The 13,870-nt window shown below is 44.0% G+C and overlaps 1 protein-coding gene across 1 annotated transcript in view; it reads left to right on the top strand.

Annotated features, from left to right (window-relative positions):
• SFMBT2 (Scm like with four mbt domains 2) overlaps window positions 1-13,870 on the top strand; it is a gene marked incomplete at both ends in the record, with an annotated part of 92,313 nt that overhangs the window by 61,669 nt on the left and 16,774 nt on the right. Inside the window, 6 exons of the mRNA XM_084205631.1 lie at window positions 302-384; window positions 3,503-3,629; window positions 7,806-7,919; window positions 9,220-9,262; window positions 9,857-9,927; window positions 11,606-11,745. Of these exons, the coding sequence (XP_084061757.1) occupies window positions 302-384; window positions 3,503-3,629; window positions 7,806-7,919; window positions 9,220-9,262; window positions 9,857-9,927; window positions 11,606-11,745 (578 nt within the window). The remainder of the gene's footprint in view (window positions 1-301; window positions 385-3,502; window positions 3,630-7,805; window positions 7,920-9,219; window positions 9,263-9,856; window positions 9,928-11,605; window positions 11,746-13,870) is intronic.

Genomic DNA, 13,870 nt, shown 5'->3' with positions numbered 1-13,870 from the left:
TAGTTATGGGTTTGTTAAAAGTTGGGAGATGCTCTCAGAAAAGGGAAAATAGGGAAAATAATTCTGTCTTACTACTTCTTAATCAAGACTCGGCAGTGAAATGCAGGAGGTGTGTGAGTGGAGGCTGGAGGAGCCATTGGCTCTCGTGGTGTGTGACTAGGGGCCCTGCTGGCACTGCAGGGGTCGCTGGGGCAGGATGAAATGTTGCAACACAGATATTCATCTCCTTGTGGTCTGTTTTGTCCTCTGGCTGTGGTGTGGAGTGGTGGCTGATGGCTCTTTTTGTTTTGTCCTTCTGCAGGTTACTCTGGCCAGGACTTTGACTGGGCAGACTACCAGAAGCAGTGTGGAGCTGAGGCAGCACCTCACCTGTGCTTTAGAAATGTAAGTTCTTCCTTTTGCTCCTGTCCAGCCATGTGAAACAAAACAGCTTGCACAGAAAAGGTGCTGCAAGGCTTTGAGGGGTTCCTCCCAGAGCACCATGAGGCTGCCTTAGGAAAGAAACTAGGGGAATCTTTCAGGTCTCCATCCCTGGAGAAAAGAGAAAAAACTTATTTTAGTCTTGTCTTTATCTGTAATTATCCTGCTCTTCATCCCCTCTCTGGTTTTGTACAGCACTATAAGGATCTCATCTGGTTATTGCTGTTAATTCAAGTGCTACTAAAAATAATTCAGGTAAAGAAATTGCATAGTATCATTTGTCTCTTTTTACATTTTAGGTGTTTTCTCTGTATCCCAGGGATACAGAGAAACCAAACCACGTGTATTAAAATGCTAAATGTTGGAAAAGTATGAGAGTATGATTAACCCTCATGAATGCTCTGGTCCTTGGGACAGTTCATGTCCTTCCTTGATGCAGCAACAGTGATGTGAGAGTGATGGATGCCATTAAGATTCACAGCTTTGAAAATAACCTTTTGCAGGCTGTTTTATGGCAATGACAGTCCTGTGTGGCTTGATCTGACAGGTATTCATTGCTTGGGGAAAGGCAGATGTAGCCTTCTGCCTTTCCCAGCAACCTGGTGCTCTCCTTCATGTGCTCATCAACCGATGGAGGTTCAGATCCCATCAATAACTGAAAATACTCCTGATGGTGGTACCTAAATGTTAGTGGGGTACCTAAAATGAGCACAGAAAGCTTTGCAAAATAAAGTGGTGTAGTGAATGATGGACAGACAAGTTTCTGTAGGAATTGTACAGCTTTTCACTGGGCTCAGAAGTCACAGGACTGAGGGATGTGGTGTTTATGGAAAGCAGGATGGAGACGGGTACTTGCTGTGGTTTTCCATGGCCTTTCTCATCTGTGGTGGCCTAGGGGCAGCCTGGCTTGGAAGCTTTGAGGATGAATTTGTGAATTTTTTAATTGATGAACTCACAGTACCATGAACAGAGTCTGCCTTGGGAGTCAAACCAGAGTAAGGATTTCTTTGCCCCATAGAGGCCCTCTTCCTGAAGGGACTTAAAACAAAGATTTTCAACAGTACTAAGGAAAGCTGGACAGTGCTGCAACACACCAATACAGAGGGGCTATTTTTGCATTTCTCTTCTGCAAACATCCCCACCTTTTCTTTATATCTCTTTTCATTTTGCCAAGTAGTGGATCTCTTCTCTTAGCAGTAGCAGCCTTGAGAAAAGTCTCTGCATAATATCCTCTAAGATTAAGTCAGGTCTAGGCATGTTTTGGTTCTTTTTTTTTAAAGGAAATATTCACCAGATGAACATGTGTCTCTTATTCTTCCACTCTCAATAACACAATTCTTTTCAGAGGGAACTGCTCTGCTGTCACTTGTGCAGCCTCCTGGCTGGCTGATCCCTTGAATTGTGGCTGTGAGGGGCTCTTTGATGGAAGCTTTTTTTGCATCTCCCACCTCGTGCAGCCAGACGTGGTGCTGGCAGTGGAGATGCTGTAGCTATTTCCCCAGGAGGGATTTTTAACAAGGAGAGGCAGTTATGGAATGGATTGACGTGCCCAAATGCTTAGTAAAATAAACTCCACCTAACTGTTTTGCCATTGATTTTGTATAAATGAGCCTCCAGCACCGAACTGCAATGAAAGGAGCCAGGGTGATGATAAATGGCATTTCCTTGTTAGGCAACATAAAAGGCATTTAAACAAACTCAGCCTGCATTCCTGCAGCCCTGGCCATTAGCAGCTTTTGCAGGGTGAAGCTGATCTGTGTGCTGAGCAAGGCTTGAGGCAGACCAAGATGTGTTGGAGAGTAGCAGCATGTTCTTGGATGGAAAAGAGACCAAAGCCATGAGTTTTTAGTCTCTCAAAGAGCTCTCCATGGTTATTCAAGGTGAAGTGCCCATGGTCCTTGGTGTAGTACCAATAGGAGAAGGGTTGAATTTGAGCCTGGCTTCCAGTTTCTCACATAGGATGAGGGTTTGGTGTCATTTTGAGTCAGTGGCCATTACTACCCATCCCAGTTATTATTAGTAAAAAAATCTCATCTCAGGGAGGGAACACTTTCTGTGCTACTGTGTGCAGAGAGATGCAGAGCAGGTGGAACAGAGGGGAGGGAAATCCAAGGAGAGGAAGCCCTGGTATGGACACAGGTATTGCATTAGTGTGTTTTCAGGGACAGGGGTGGGGGGGATACCAGGAAGGGACTGAGGATAAGTGATAGGAGGGGACACTGGAAGGAACAGTGGCAATGAGCACAACTGGATCCATCTACACTCCAGCCAATGTACCTGAAAGCCTTCTTCATTGAGCTTAAAATAGAATCACAGGATGGTTTGGGTTGGAAGGATCATTAAAGATTGTCTAGTTCCAGTCCCCTCATCCCATGGGCTACATTGGCTACATTCTCAGAGGTTCGTCCATGAAAACTCCATGAAGAAAAGCATACTTGAAAAGGTTACTCAGATAGGTATCTTCAGCTTCAGTCAGCTTGGGTGACTGAATGCTTGAAGTGGTTTCTCTGGTCTCAGGCAAGATGGTTTTTTGCTTTATCAGGTTTCTCCTAGCAAGGTGAGAGATGCTTAAGCACAGGAGTTCTGGGAACCCTCTGGGTAGTATCACATTAACAGAAAATGATCATTAGCAAACATTCAGACATCCTCCATCAGCTGATGTGGAGAAACCTCCTCCCAGTCCCTTAGGAGTCAGGAATTGGAGTAGAACATGACATGCATTTATTTCATCATTGAGTTTTCATATGGGTGTTGGTGCAAACCTGCTCCTGCATGGGCTCCTCTCTCCAGGGTCACAGCCTCCTCTGGGTATCCATCTCCTCTGACAGGGAACCTCCAGGGGCAGCAGATGGGTCTCTACTCCCCTGCAGACCCCTGTGTGCTGCAGGGGCACAGCTGCCTCACCCTGGGCTGCACCAGCACAGCTCTGATTTGGCTCTGGATGCCTTTGCATTCTTCAGGGTATCCTGCCCTTCCAGCAGAAAGCAAACCATGCTAAATTTATGCTTCCCAGCAGACAGTCTGGTTGAAGTTGTTCAGTGCTGCAGTGCTATGTTTCACCATTGTCTCCTACCTCTTTCAGACATCCTTCAGCCGTGGCTTCACCAAGAACATGAAGCTGGAGGCAGTGAACCCCAGGAATCCCGCAGAGATTTGTGTGGCTTCCATCACCTCAGTGAAAGGACGGCTGATGTGGCTGCACCTGGAAGGTAAATGCTCTAAAGGCTGCTTGTGTTTGTCTGCTGCACTCACTCACTCACTCACACACTCTCTCTCTCTCTCTCTCTCTCTCTCTCTCTATTAATTTTATCCTTCATCCTCTGCACAGAATTGCTCTCTCCTGCTTTTCAGTTTTATACACATTGACCAGTTGTGTGTCATGAGGAATTACATTTAACCTGCTCTTTCTATGGGGGAGCTGCAAGTTCTTCTACCCTTCCATCCACATAGTCTTTATCACTATGATAACAACCTCCTCCCTGCCATCATCATCCTTCCTTGGAATAGAAGTTTGCCTCACTTGTGCAGCTGAGACTTCTACAGCAGTTCCCAGCCTGACAGTTTGTACAGGAGGAGAGGTCTCTAATCAAACCCCTAAACTTGGTAAAAACATTGCCAGGTAACCCAAAAGATTATAATTCCTCCCAAGTGTTTGCTTTTGGTAGAGCTGTGCGCAATGCCAGGTTTTGGTTTTTAACTCTAAGGTAATCGTTGCCTTCTAGCTCAAGGTAGCAAAAGCTTATCTGGAGCCTGTTCTAGACACAGGGCAAATATTTTTTTTAATTGCTGGAATCAACAATTGTTTGAAATTTCATTCTCACTAAGGCTGTTGTTGAAATTACACCCATCTGATCAAGAAATTTGACCCATTTTGGCAACTTCTTTTCTTAAATGCCCAGCTGCCTTCACTTGTATATGCCAAAGATCTGGATAGATGGAGGAAGAGGGCAACACACTCCCACCTTGCTTCCTTCCCTCATCTCTTTCTTCCTGCCTCTTACTCTTTTAATTTCTTAAAGGATGTTTTTTTACAACTTACCATAAAAAAACCCTGTGTGCATCTATTTTCTTTTGAGTTCTGATATATAGATGCTTTAAGCTTGGTTTATACCTCAATACCAGGAATTGAATGATCTGTCGTAAACAGAAAAGATGCAAAAGACTGCAGAAAATAGAAAGAAATCTTTGCTGCTCTAGGAATACATCACTACAGTATGCGCAGTGTTATGCAAAAAGGAAGGCATTAAAAAAAAACACACAACCAAAAAAACCCTGCTTGCAGAGTTGTAAAATAAATGTGGCTTGAAGTGTGGCATGGGTTTTTTTGACTCCATTAACATAGCGTTGTTTCTGACTGATTATTGATATTCTGGAAGCAGCAAGGCCCCCCAGCTTCCATGGGAGCCCCTCACTGAAGACCTCAGGTCCCACCATTTATCACAGGCACCTCTGCAGCTTTCATTGTTGCCCCCCCAGTTTCCCAGTTTGACAGCCCAGGCTGCAGCCATAAACCAGGAACACAGGAGTTAAGCAGGGTTGAGTTACACATGAGGGAACACTGTGTGATAAATCACACTTTGTACAGTAGCAAAACCCTAAACTCGAAGGCGAGCGTTTAATGAGCAGCAGTGCGGTTCCCCCGTGGTGGAGGAGAAGCTCAGGACTGATGGGATGCTCTGTGCTCTCTGCTACTTTATTACTCATCATCTGCATTGTTAATTTTTACTGGTTCATTTTAGATTTTAGAGCTTGAAGCTTTCTGGTGTGAATTTATACAAGTAATAATGCACGCTCCCTGCACAGCCCAGGAATTTGAGGAAAACCCTTTGGTTAATCACTTCTCCAGGGAGGTTTCCCCTTTTACAGTTTTCTAGAGTTGCTGCTCTGTTCTTCCCATCCTGTAAAATTCATGGTAGACATTTTCCTCACCCTGTTCTTAGTCTCCTTTTTTTCCCTTTAACCCCCCAATTCCCATGGGCATTTCTTGCTCTGAGAAGAGAGTGGCATAAAACGCAACAGATGAAACTAATGAGTCTCAAAAAGCTGTTTTCCACTCCTGTGAGTGAGGCCAGAGGAAGCAGTAAGATCTTGGAAGTGGAAAGCAGGGTTATGAATTGCCAGAGGGCAGAAGCAGTGCCAGGGAGGACAGAGTAGCTGTGAATATGTCTTACAAGAGGAACAAAGTGTTGCAGGAGAGCAGGCACTGTGCTGCTTTCTTGCTCCTCAGGGTGACTGCAGCTGTAAACTTCAGAAGCAGAATGTTCCTAGAACCATTTTGGTTGGAAAAGACCCTTCATGTCTCATTTATTGTTGCTTGTAAGCAGGAAAGTATGTTTCATCTTATTACTTTATAATGATCTTGAATTGTGGAATAATTAAGATTGCAAAGGACCTCCAGGATAATTGAGTCTGTTTTGTCTGAGGAACACCATTACAATAATGAAGTAATTGGTTTTCCCAGACCTGGTGACATTTCAGTGGGCTCTGTGTTGATTTCTTGCTCTGTTTAGGGCTTGATCCATGGCTTGCTCACTGTGTGCATGTCTTGCCACTGTTGTCACACGGGCTCCTTGCCTGGATTTGTGGTGTCAGGTGAAAATGGAACTCTCCACTGAAGCTTTCATCAGGTTCAAACTGAGCAGTGACCACGTGGTATTATCTCCTGGAGGGAAATGGTTTTTTCAAGGAACTTCAGCTGCTGAAATCTTGTATTCAGCAATTTGTGTCCTTCCCCTATGCCTTCATCCCATTCTCATCCCCCTATTCCAATGTGTATTTTCAATGCATAGTGCTTAAACATGAGGCAGGGCTCAGAGAAACGCCATGAGGTCATCCATGGATCTACACAGACATCATAATTGCATTTTTTTTCATTATTTCCTCTAGCAGTGTTCACCTATTTCCCTGCCTCCTTTGAGGAGGAGGCTTTTTTATGCAGCCTCAGAGCTGCAGGTTTATTACTGATCCAAATGCTGCACCTCAGCCTCAGTGCTGTTCCCATCACAAAGTTCAATTACTGTTTCAATTACACCACAGGCCCTTGATGAACACACATTAGTGGGAAGCTCCCTGTAGTCATCTGGCTGTGCACAGTCAAACACTTGCTGCCTTTAGCAGGAGGCAAAGACGTTTTAACAGATGCCAAGGCAAGGGTGATGCAGGGGAAGCTGCTGATCCTTTGGTCCCTTTTATTAGGAGATCACCCCATGCTGGTGCTGGAGCTCTCTCTCCTGGGGTGGAATTGGCAGAGGGAGGAGGTGAAGTTGCTGGCCCAGCTGTACCAGCAACTTGAACTTGAATTGAAGTAGTTAAATGGTGCCTTGACTCAGGACACAAGAGTTGTTTTAGAAAGAACTCAAAGCCAGCAGGAATATCTTCATTGGATTTTGAGTGGAAATCAGATAAATTAAGGAAAAAGAGTAGGAAAAATTTCCTTCACTGAAAGGGTGGTCAAGCACTGGAACGGGTTTCCCAGGGTAGTGGTGGAATAACTGTCTCTAGAAGTGTTCAAAAGTCATGTAGATGTGGTGCTGAGTGGCATGGGTTAGTGGTGGGCCTGGCAGTGATGGGTTAATGGTTGGGCTTGATAATCTTGGAGGTCTTTTCCAACCTAAATAATTCTTTGGTTCTGTGAGTGGGACCCACGTCAATGAAGACAGGAGGTTGTCTTCTGAAGGAGGTGTAATAACCAAATTGGGAGATAATTGCTTTAACTAGAGACTTCAGGTGAAGTTTTAGAGTCAGCATCATGCCAGAGACCTTGGTGCATGTGTCCCACTTGGGATTTTTATACTGCTTCTCTCCTGTGGGGTGGCCAGCTCTTGTTTCCTGTGAGGAACCCTAGGAGAATTCGTGGCACTTCTGGACAGAAGAGTGGCCACCACTCACCCTTAAAAAATGGGACTCCAGGGCAGAGCTGCACAAAAAAGCTTCAGGGAAGCACTGGAACATAAAAGCCTCTCTCTCATATTAGCTACCAGCCTGGGAAAGCGTGGATGCACTCTCCTACCATTAAGAGCAAGCATTCAACAAGTCCTTCTAACTCAGTTATGCAACATCACAAAATATCCAGGGGTCAGCCAGGCTGTCTTGTTGAGGGAAGGTATATATGTTTAACCTCCCTGGCTCTTGGCTGCTTCACTGCACACCCTCAAAGTGCTCTTAATGGGGTTTTCCTCTGAACCACATTGCCCTGTAAATGCAGCAGCCCCATCCTTGCTGTCTGTGCAGAACTGAAGATGAAATGGTGCCTGATTTGGGTGCAGGGAAGCAGATTTATTTTCACATGTTCCATCATTCTCTTCCCCAGGTTCATGATGGATGCTTGGAAGGCTCTGATCTTGGTGTTCCCATGCCTAAATCCCATTATAAATTTGTGTTTATAGGTTCACAGATGCCCTCTCCAGAGTACATTGTTGATGTGGAGTCTATGGACATTTTCCCTGTTGGCTGGTGTGAAGCAAATGCTTATAACCTCACCCCACCACACAAAGCTGTTTGTAAGTACATGGAGACCTGAGCAGTGCAGATGATATCAGGGATTTTTCCTAAGGTCTCTAATCCCATTTTTGACACTATCAACCTACCCAGCAGACTAATAACCAGGCTGGAAATGTACTGCAGTAAATTGTAATAAATTTAGTTATTTCTGACCATTATCCAGTGACCAGACTGGAATGATGCAGTTTGTATTTTTCTCTGTGATCAGCTCCTCCAAAAATGGGGTTGTCTGTGCTGGGGAAGGCTGTTCCATGGTTTGGGATTGCAGAGGGGGTTGTGGGTTTGCAGAGGGGTTGTTGGTCAGTGGAGTTGTCAGAGGGAAACCAGGTTTTGTTGTGTTGAGCCAGGTTCACTCAGGCAGCTGAGTGGATTAGGGACAAAGACCTCAAATTGAAAAAAAAACCCCATAAAATGTCAGGTGGAATGTATATACAGAGGGCATCCATGTGCCCCTTTCCAAAACAGGATCTGCTTCATCTAAATGGAGAAATAATTGCTGCCATTCTGTGATGGAATTTCTGCCCTTTCCCAGGGTATCTGTCCCTTTCTTCACTGCCCTTGCCAGCTCAGAGATTTTCCCAGTGTTCAGTTTAAATCCCCCCACAGCACAATTATGCCCACAGTGTTTTGTCCTGCCTCCAGTGCATATTAAGACAAATTTCTTTCCTTTCAAATTTCTTTCCTTTGCATTTGAAGGCAGTTCATGAGAACTCAGTGGCTTGGTGCTGTTCTCCTGTTCCAATCTCAAGCCACCAGGTGAAAAATTGGCCTCATTGTTTATATTAATTAACATCCAAAAGGCAAATTTTTAAATGTATCATCCCTTTCAAAGAGTTAAATATGCTTAAGTTAAAAATCAGGCAGCCAGAGCCTAATTTAGGAGAATACTGCTATGGCAACATTATGCAGCCTTATCACAAGTTATTGCTGGGGATAAATTATGCTGGAGGTAATCATGCTTGTAAAATGTAATCTTATCCATATGTGTTTCTGTATGGAAAAATATTTGTGTTTTTTATTTTAATTTTTTTCTTTTATGCTGATCCCATAAAACACAATATTAGCATTCCAGAGGAAAGATTAAATGTATTATTACATCCTTAAAGTAGGTTTTAATGATGTAGTGACTTACTTAAAAAATACCAAGAAAAGATGGTGATAGTAATTAAGTACCATTTCATTGTGTTCAAAGTCATTTTATAGTCAGTGCATTTACACAGTTTTTTATGCATTCTGGGTGTATTTAACAGGACAGAAGGGGACAAAACTATTTTTTTCTTTCTTCCTTCATTTTTGCAGTGCGAAGGAAGAGGAGAATTGCAGTTGTGCAACCAGAAAAACAGTAAGTTGTTTTGGGTTTTTTTGTTATTTAAGGTGATGTTTTCACAGGAATGCATCAGGTCTTCCAGGGGGGATAATACACAGCAGCTGTGTGGCTCAGTAACTACTGCTTAGATACTGCAGCACAGCCAGCAAGAGGATTCTTTTAAGTCTGAAATATTTGTTAACATATTAGAAACTCTCTGTAACAGGAATTTTTTGCTGGCTGGAGCTGTACAGCCCCTGCCTGATGGCCAGCAAGGGATGCTTAGGGAAGATGGACATATACCAGGAGGTCATTTCCCTGTCTAGCTCTTGTAGTTTGTAGAAACTTGAATTTAAGGGAGGATATTTGGAGCCTGGAGGTGTAAAGCTGACACATCAGAGTATACTTTTAGAGAAGGGGTGGATCTGGCTCCTTCATCTGCAATACCCTGATCTTTGATCAGCCATGGGGAAGTGGATTTTTGTTGGAGGTGTTTCTGTTTCCCATCCCAGGCTGTTGCTGGTGTAGCTTTTGGTCCAGCGTGGGAACTGCTTCTGGCCCTTTGTCCTGTCTGATGCTATTAAATACACCAAATACTCTATTAAATACACCAAATTTCTCTTTTAACAGGTTACCATCCTCAGTGCCTGTTGAAAAAATACCTCACGACCTCTGCCCAGTTCCTCAGCTAGACACAACAGGTAGGGATCCTTATTTCAAAGACCCATGTCCTGTATGGAAGGGGAGGACCCCGAAAAGGCAGTGAGTTCTCATAGGGGTGGGGTGGTGGAACCACATCCTCAGGGGGAGTAAGGTGGAGTGAACCCACCTGGTGCACAGCAGGTGAGGGTCTGGTTCTCCACATGTCTTGCTGGGGCTATCAGAGTTCCCCTGGAGCTTGCCCATTTCAGATGATGATGTCAAGACAAGGCTAATGACTCTCACTGGTGGAGATGGGTGCAGGTTGTTAATTGACACCAATGAAATTGGGTACAGCAGGACCTGATGGGTCCCCTCTGTTATGTCAGGACTCAGTGGTATGGCTGCTGCTTCTGCTAAAGGCAAATTCCTCTCCTCTTTAGCAGTGGCAGGAGGCTCTGAGTGCAATATTCATCCAATTAATGATGTGAACCCAGTAGCAGGGACAATATTTAACTCACTTTATTTCAGCAGGCTCTGGGACATATGTTGGCTTTGCAGCCAACACCCCATTACAGTCCAGTGGGGAGAATCAGGGTCCTTTTGGGTATGATAACCAAAAAAAGTGGATGACCACTTGGAAGGCCTGTGACCCACATCTAGAAGTTCCCATTTCTCTCCATGGTCTATAAAGGAGCCCAGAGTAATTAGCCCAGACAAGGAAAACTGCTCTGTAGACTCATGCTGTGTCAGGGAATGGCACTGCAGGACTTGTGGGGTTGAACAGGAGCTGACGACGGGTTTCTAAGGCTCTTCACTGAGAGAATGGTGTCCCTGAGCTGACTCCCTGTCCTTGAGGCTGAGCTCATGCATCCCCTCCTGGCAGGTTGCGGTGAGTTGCTCGTGTCCCCCTGCAGTGTGAGTTCTGGGAGAGCCCTGGCTCACGTCAAGGATTAACTCCTTTCCCAGTCCTCCTTTCAGCAGGGTGTGCAGCCAAATCAGTCACTATGAAAAACACTTCATTTTCCCATGCTGGATGGATTTGAATAGCAGAGGCTTCCCTGCCCTGTATCCCAGGGTAGAATTTTGTGCCTCCTTTATTCTCCTCCCCTTCCTCCCACATCTAGGAGGAAGAAGTGGGGAAAATAGGAAAACAGAAACTTCCACAGACACAGGAGGGTTAAATTTGCAGCCTTGGAAGAAGCTTGAATTGATGTAAAAATAAAATACACAGATTAAACAGAAAAATCATGAACTTATGTTTCTGTAGTGATAAGTAAGAATATGCCTTAAGTCAGTGAGAAACTGTATTGATAAGATAGGGAAGGGTTTATAATGTAAGGGTGTAATTGTATAGAATAAGCTAAGAGTTCAGAAGTTACAATAAAAGCATATGTGTGTACATGTGATAGTAACCCATTAGATGAAAGTATATACAATACAGTAGAAATAAGTAAAGGTGATAAATTAGAAAAACAAAATAAACTTTGTGGCAACTATCCATTAGATTAGAAAATTATATATTGGGATGAAAAGCTTGTGGCCATTTTGAGCTATAACTGACTACTTACTCTCTTAAATCTCACAGTCTCTAAGACTTATGTCATTTAAACAATAAATCGTTTTTAACCCAACTGTAGTCCCATCCCTTCAATTAAAACAATGATAAAAATAAAGAAGTGCCCTTGATTTATGGTATAAGAGTGCTGCAGGCACCTCATTACTGCTTTCTCCTTGCAGGCACCATCAATGGGAGGTACTGCTGCCCCCAGCTCTACATCAACCACCGCTGCTTCTCAGGTCCATATTTAAACAAAGGCAGGATTGCAGAGCTACCTCAGTCTGTGGGGCCTGGCAAGTGTGTGCTGGTCCTCAAGGAGGTATGGCCCAGCTCTCTTTTGGGGGGATTTCAGAGGAAAGTATGGGTCATACCCAAAATTTGCAAACAATGCACTTAAAATTGTCCTGGAGTGGTTTCCATGAGCCAAACTGTAAGCCAGGAAGAAGGGGCACGTTTTTCCTTGTGGATATTGATGGGAGAGGTGATGTTTTTGAAACATGGGGAGTTCTTTTGGTTGGAAGCAACTTCATTGTGGGTTGCCATCAACACAGGAGCAAATAGCAGTGTCATGGAGATGTGGGCATCTCCTTTTGGAGACATAAACAGCTTCCCAAGGAGCAGGACAATGGCAGTGGTCCAGCATTGGTCTGTGTTACTCAGCAGAAAAAAAACAAGCTTATTATAAACTCAAGCTCATTCTGACCATGGGAACCAGTTCCAAATTCTGGAAAGGGTGAAAAGAAAACATTCGGGGCGTTGCTGTACCTGATTCCTGGTAGCTGTTGCTGAGATGAGTGAGGTGCCAGCAGCACAGAGAGCCATGGGCAGGATGGAGGTAAAAAATTGCAGCACAGTTGAAGTTCCTGATGCTCCTCAGCCCTTTCCACCAAGGTCTTGTCCTTACCTCCACCACTGATGCAGTGAAGCATCATCCTGTGTGTGTACCCTTGAATCCCAAAGTTTTAGGTGAGTAACAAGTAACTCTTGTGTAATTCAGTACCAAACTTATTTTTACACCCTTGCCGTTCATTATTCCCAGCGCCAGCACAAGTTTTCTGCTGGGACCACTGGTTTGTTATGGCTTCTTTCACTGGAAGAGGCAAGTGAGGAGGCAATGGCTGTTGTTTGACATCAGCTGCAAAGTTTGTCTCGTTTCTGAGGTATTTTGTTGGAAAACAAGTGGAAACCTGGAGCCAAATACAGTGGCTGCCATCCAGCCATTGCACCTGGGCTGAAAAGTGGTGACTGTAAGGTAGTTCTATATAATAAAGGCTGACTTGAAGTTAAATTAAAATAAATTCATGGTCAGCCTTAGTTTTAGTTCTGGTCAGCCTTAGTTTTAGTTCTGGGGTCAGTATATCTAAGAAGCACAAACAGTTCTTCATGTGTGCCAAGAACTCCTCAGCAACATTGTAAAATAAAACAAGGTATCTTCTTCAGACTCCAGATGATCTATAACCCCCATATTTTAGAGAAATGTGCTGTAAAGATTAATTGGCTTCATTGCTTACTGCCTTTACTGTTTTTTTTTTCTTTTACAAAGACACTTTGCTCTTTCTCTCTTTAAAAAGAAAATGGACATGACAAAAGATGCCTTTTAGATCCTTGATCATGTAATGAAAGAATCCCAGATAACTCTTCTGCTCTCCTTTCTCTGTCCCAAAGACACATCAGTATTCCAAGTTAAAAAAAAATGTTTACTGCCCTGCTTTGACGCTACCCTGGGATTTAGCATCTCTTGTTAGGTAGGAGTGTGGGATTATATCTCAGATAGAGGAGGGAAATTGAGTTTCTCCTCATAAGAATGCTGATCATTGAGGTCGTGAATAGGAGAAAAGAGTTGTGATCATATTTTTAGCTGTACCTTGACAGTGAAAGTTAGGAAGGAAGTTAGGAGTTTTCCTAAGAAAACTTTGTCCATCTCAAAACTTGAGACTGTTTCGAGGGGAATTGAGACGGGAAATGTGTGAACAGCAAAGAGCTGTGATGGGAAGAAAAGTGCTGAACTGCCCAGTGGCATCAGGCACACACACTCAAAAAAGAGCCCCTGTGCACATGAAAATACATGACATGGAGAACTTTATGAATATCAGGTGCTTGTGAGGTGGGTCGGGGGCTTGTGATGGTGCTGCCTGATCATGTTCGCTGGTGTGACTCCAACCCACTCAGCTCTGAAAATCCAAAGGTCAGCAGCATCAAAATAAAACCTCACTGATGCATAACAGCAAAGGCTGAGCTTGCCTAATCCCCCCTGTGCTCCAAGGCACAGGTGGCTGCACCCAAACCATTCCTGATGCAGAGGGCTGAAATTAACCCACCAGAATCTCTTACTGGTCATGCTCCAGCCAAAGGAAATATGATCAGTCTGAGATGGTTGATGTCATTTTCCATCTCCAGGAAAAGTTGGAAACTGGTCTAGGTTTCTTCACTGGCTTTGTTTAAAT

The sequence above is a fragment of the Fringilla coelebs genome (genome assembly GCF_963513975.1).
Source record: "Fringilla coelebs genome assembly, chromosome: 5".
Lineage (NCBI taxonomy): Eukaryota > Metazoa > Chordata > Aves > Passeriformes > Fringillidae > Fringilla > Fringilla coelebs.
This window is presented reverse-complemented; position numbering and strand designations above follow the sequence as displayed.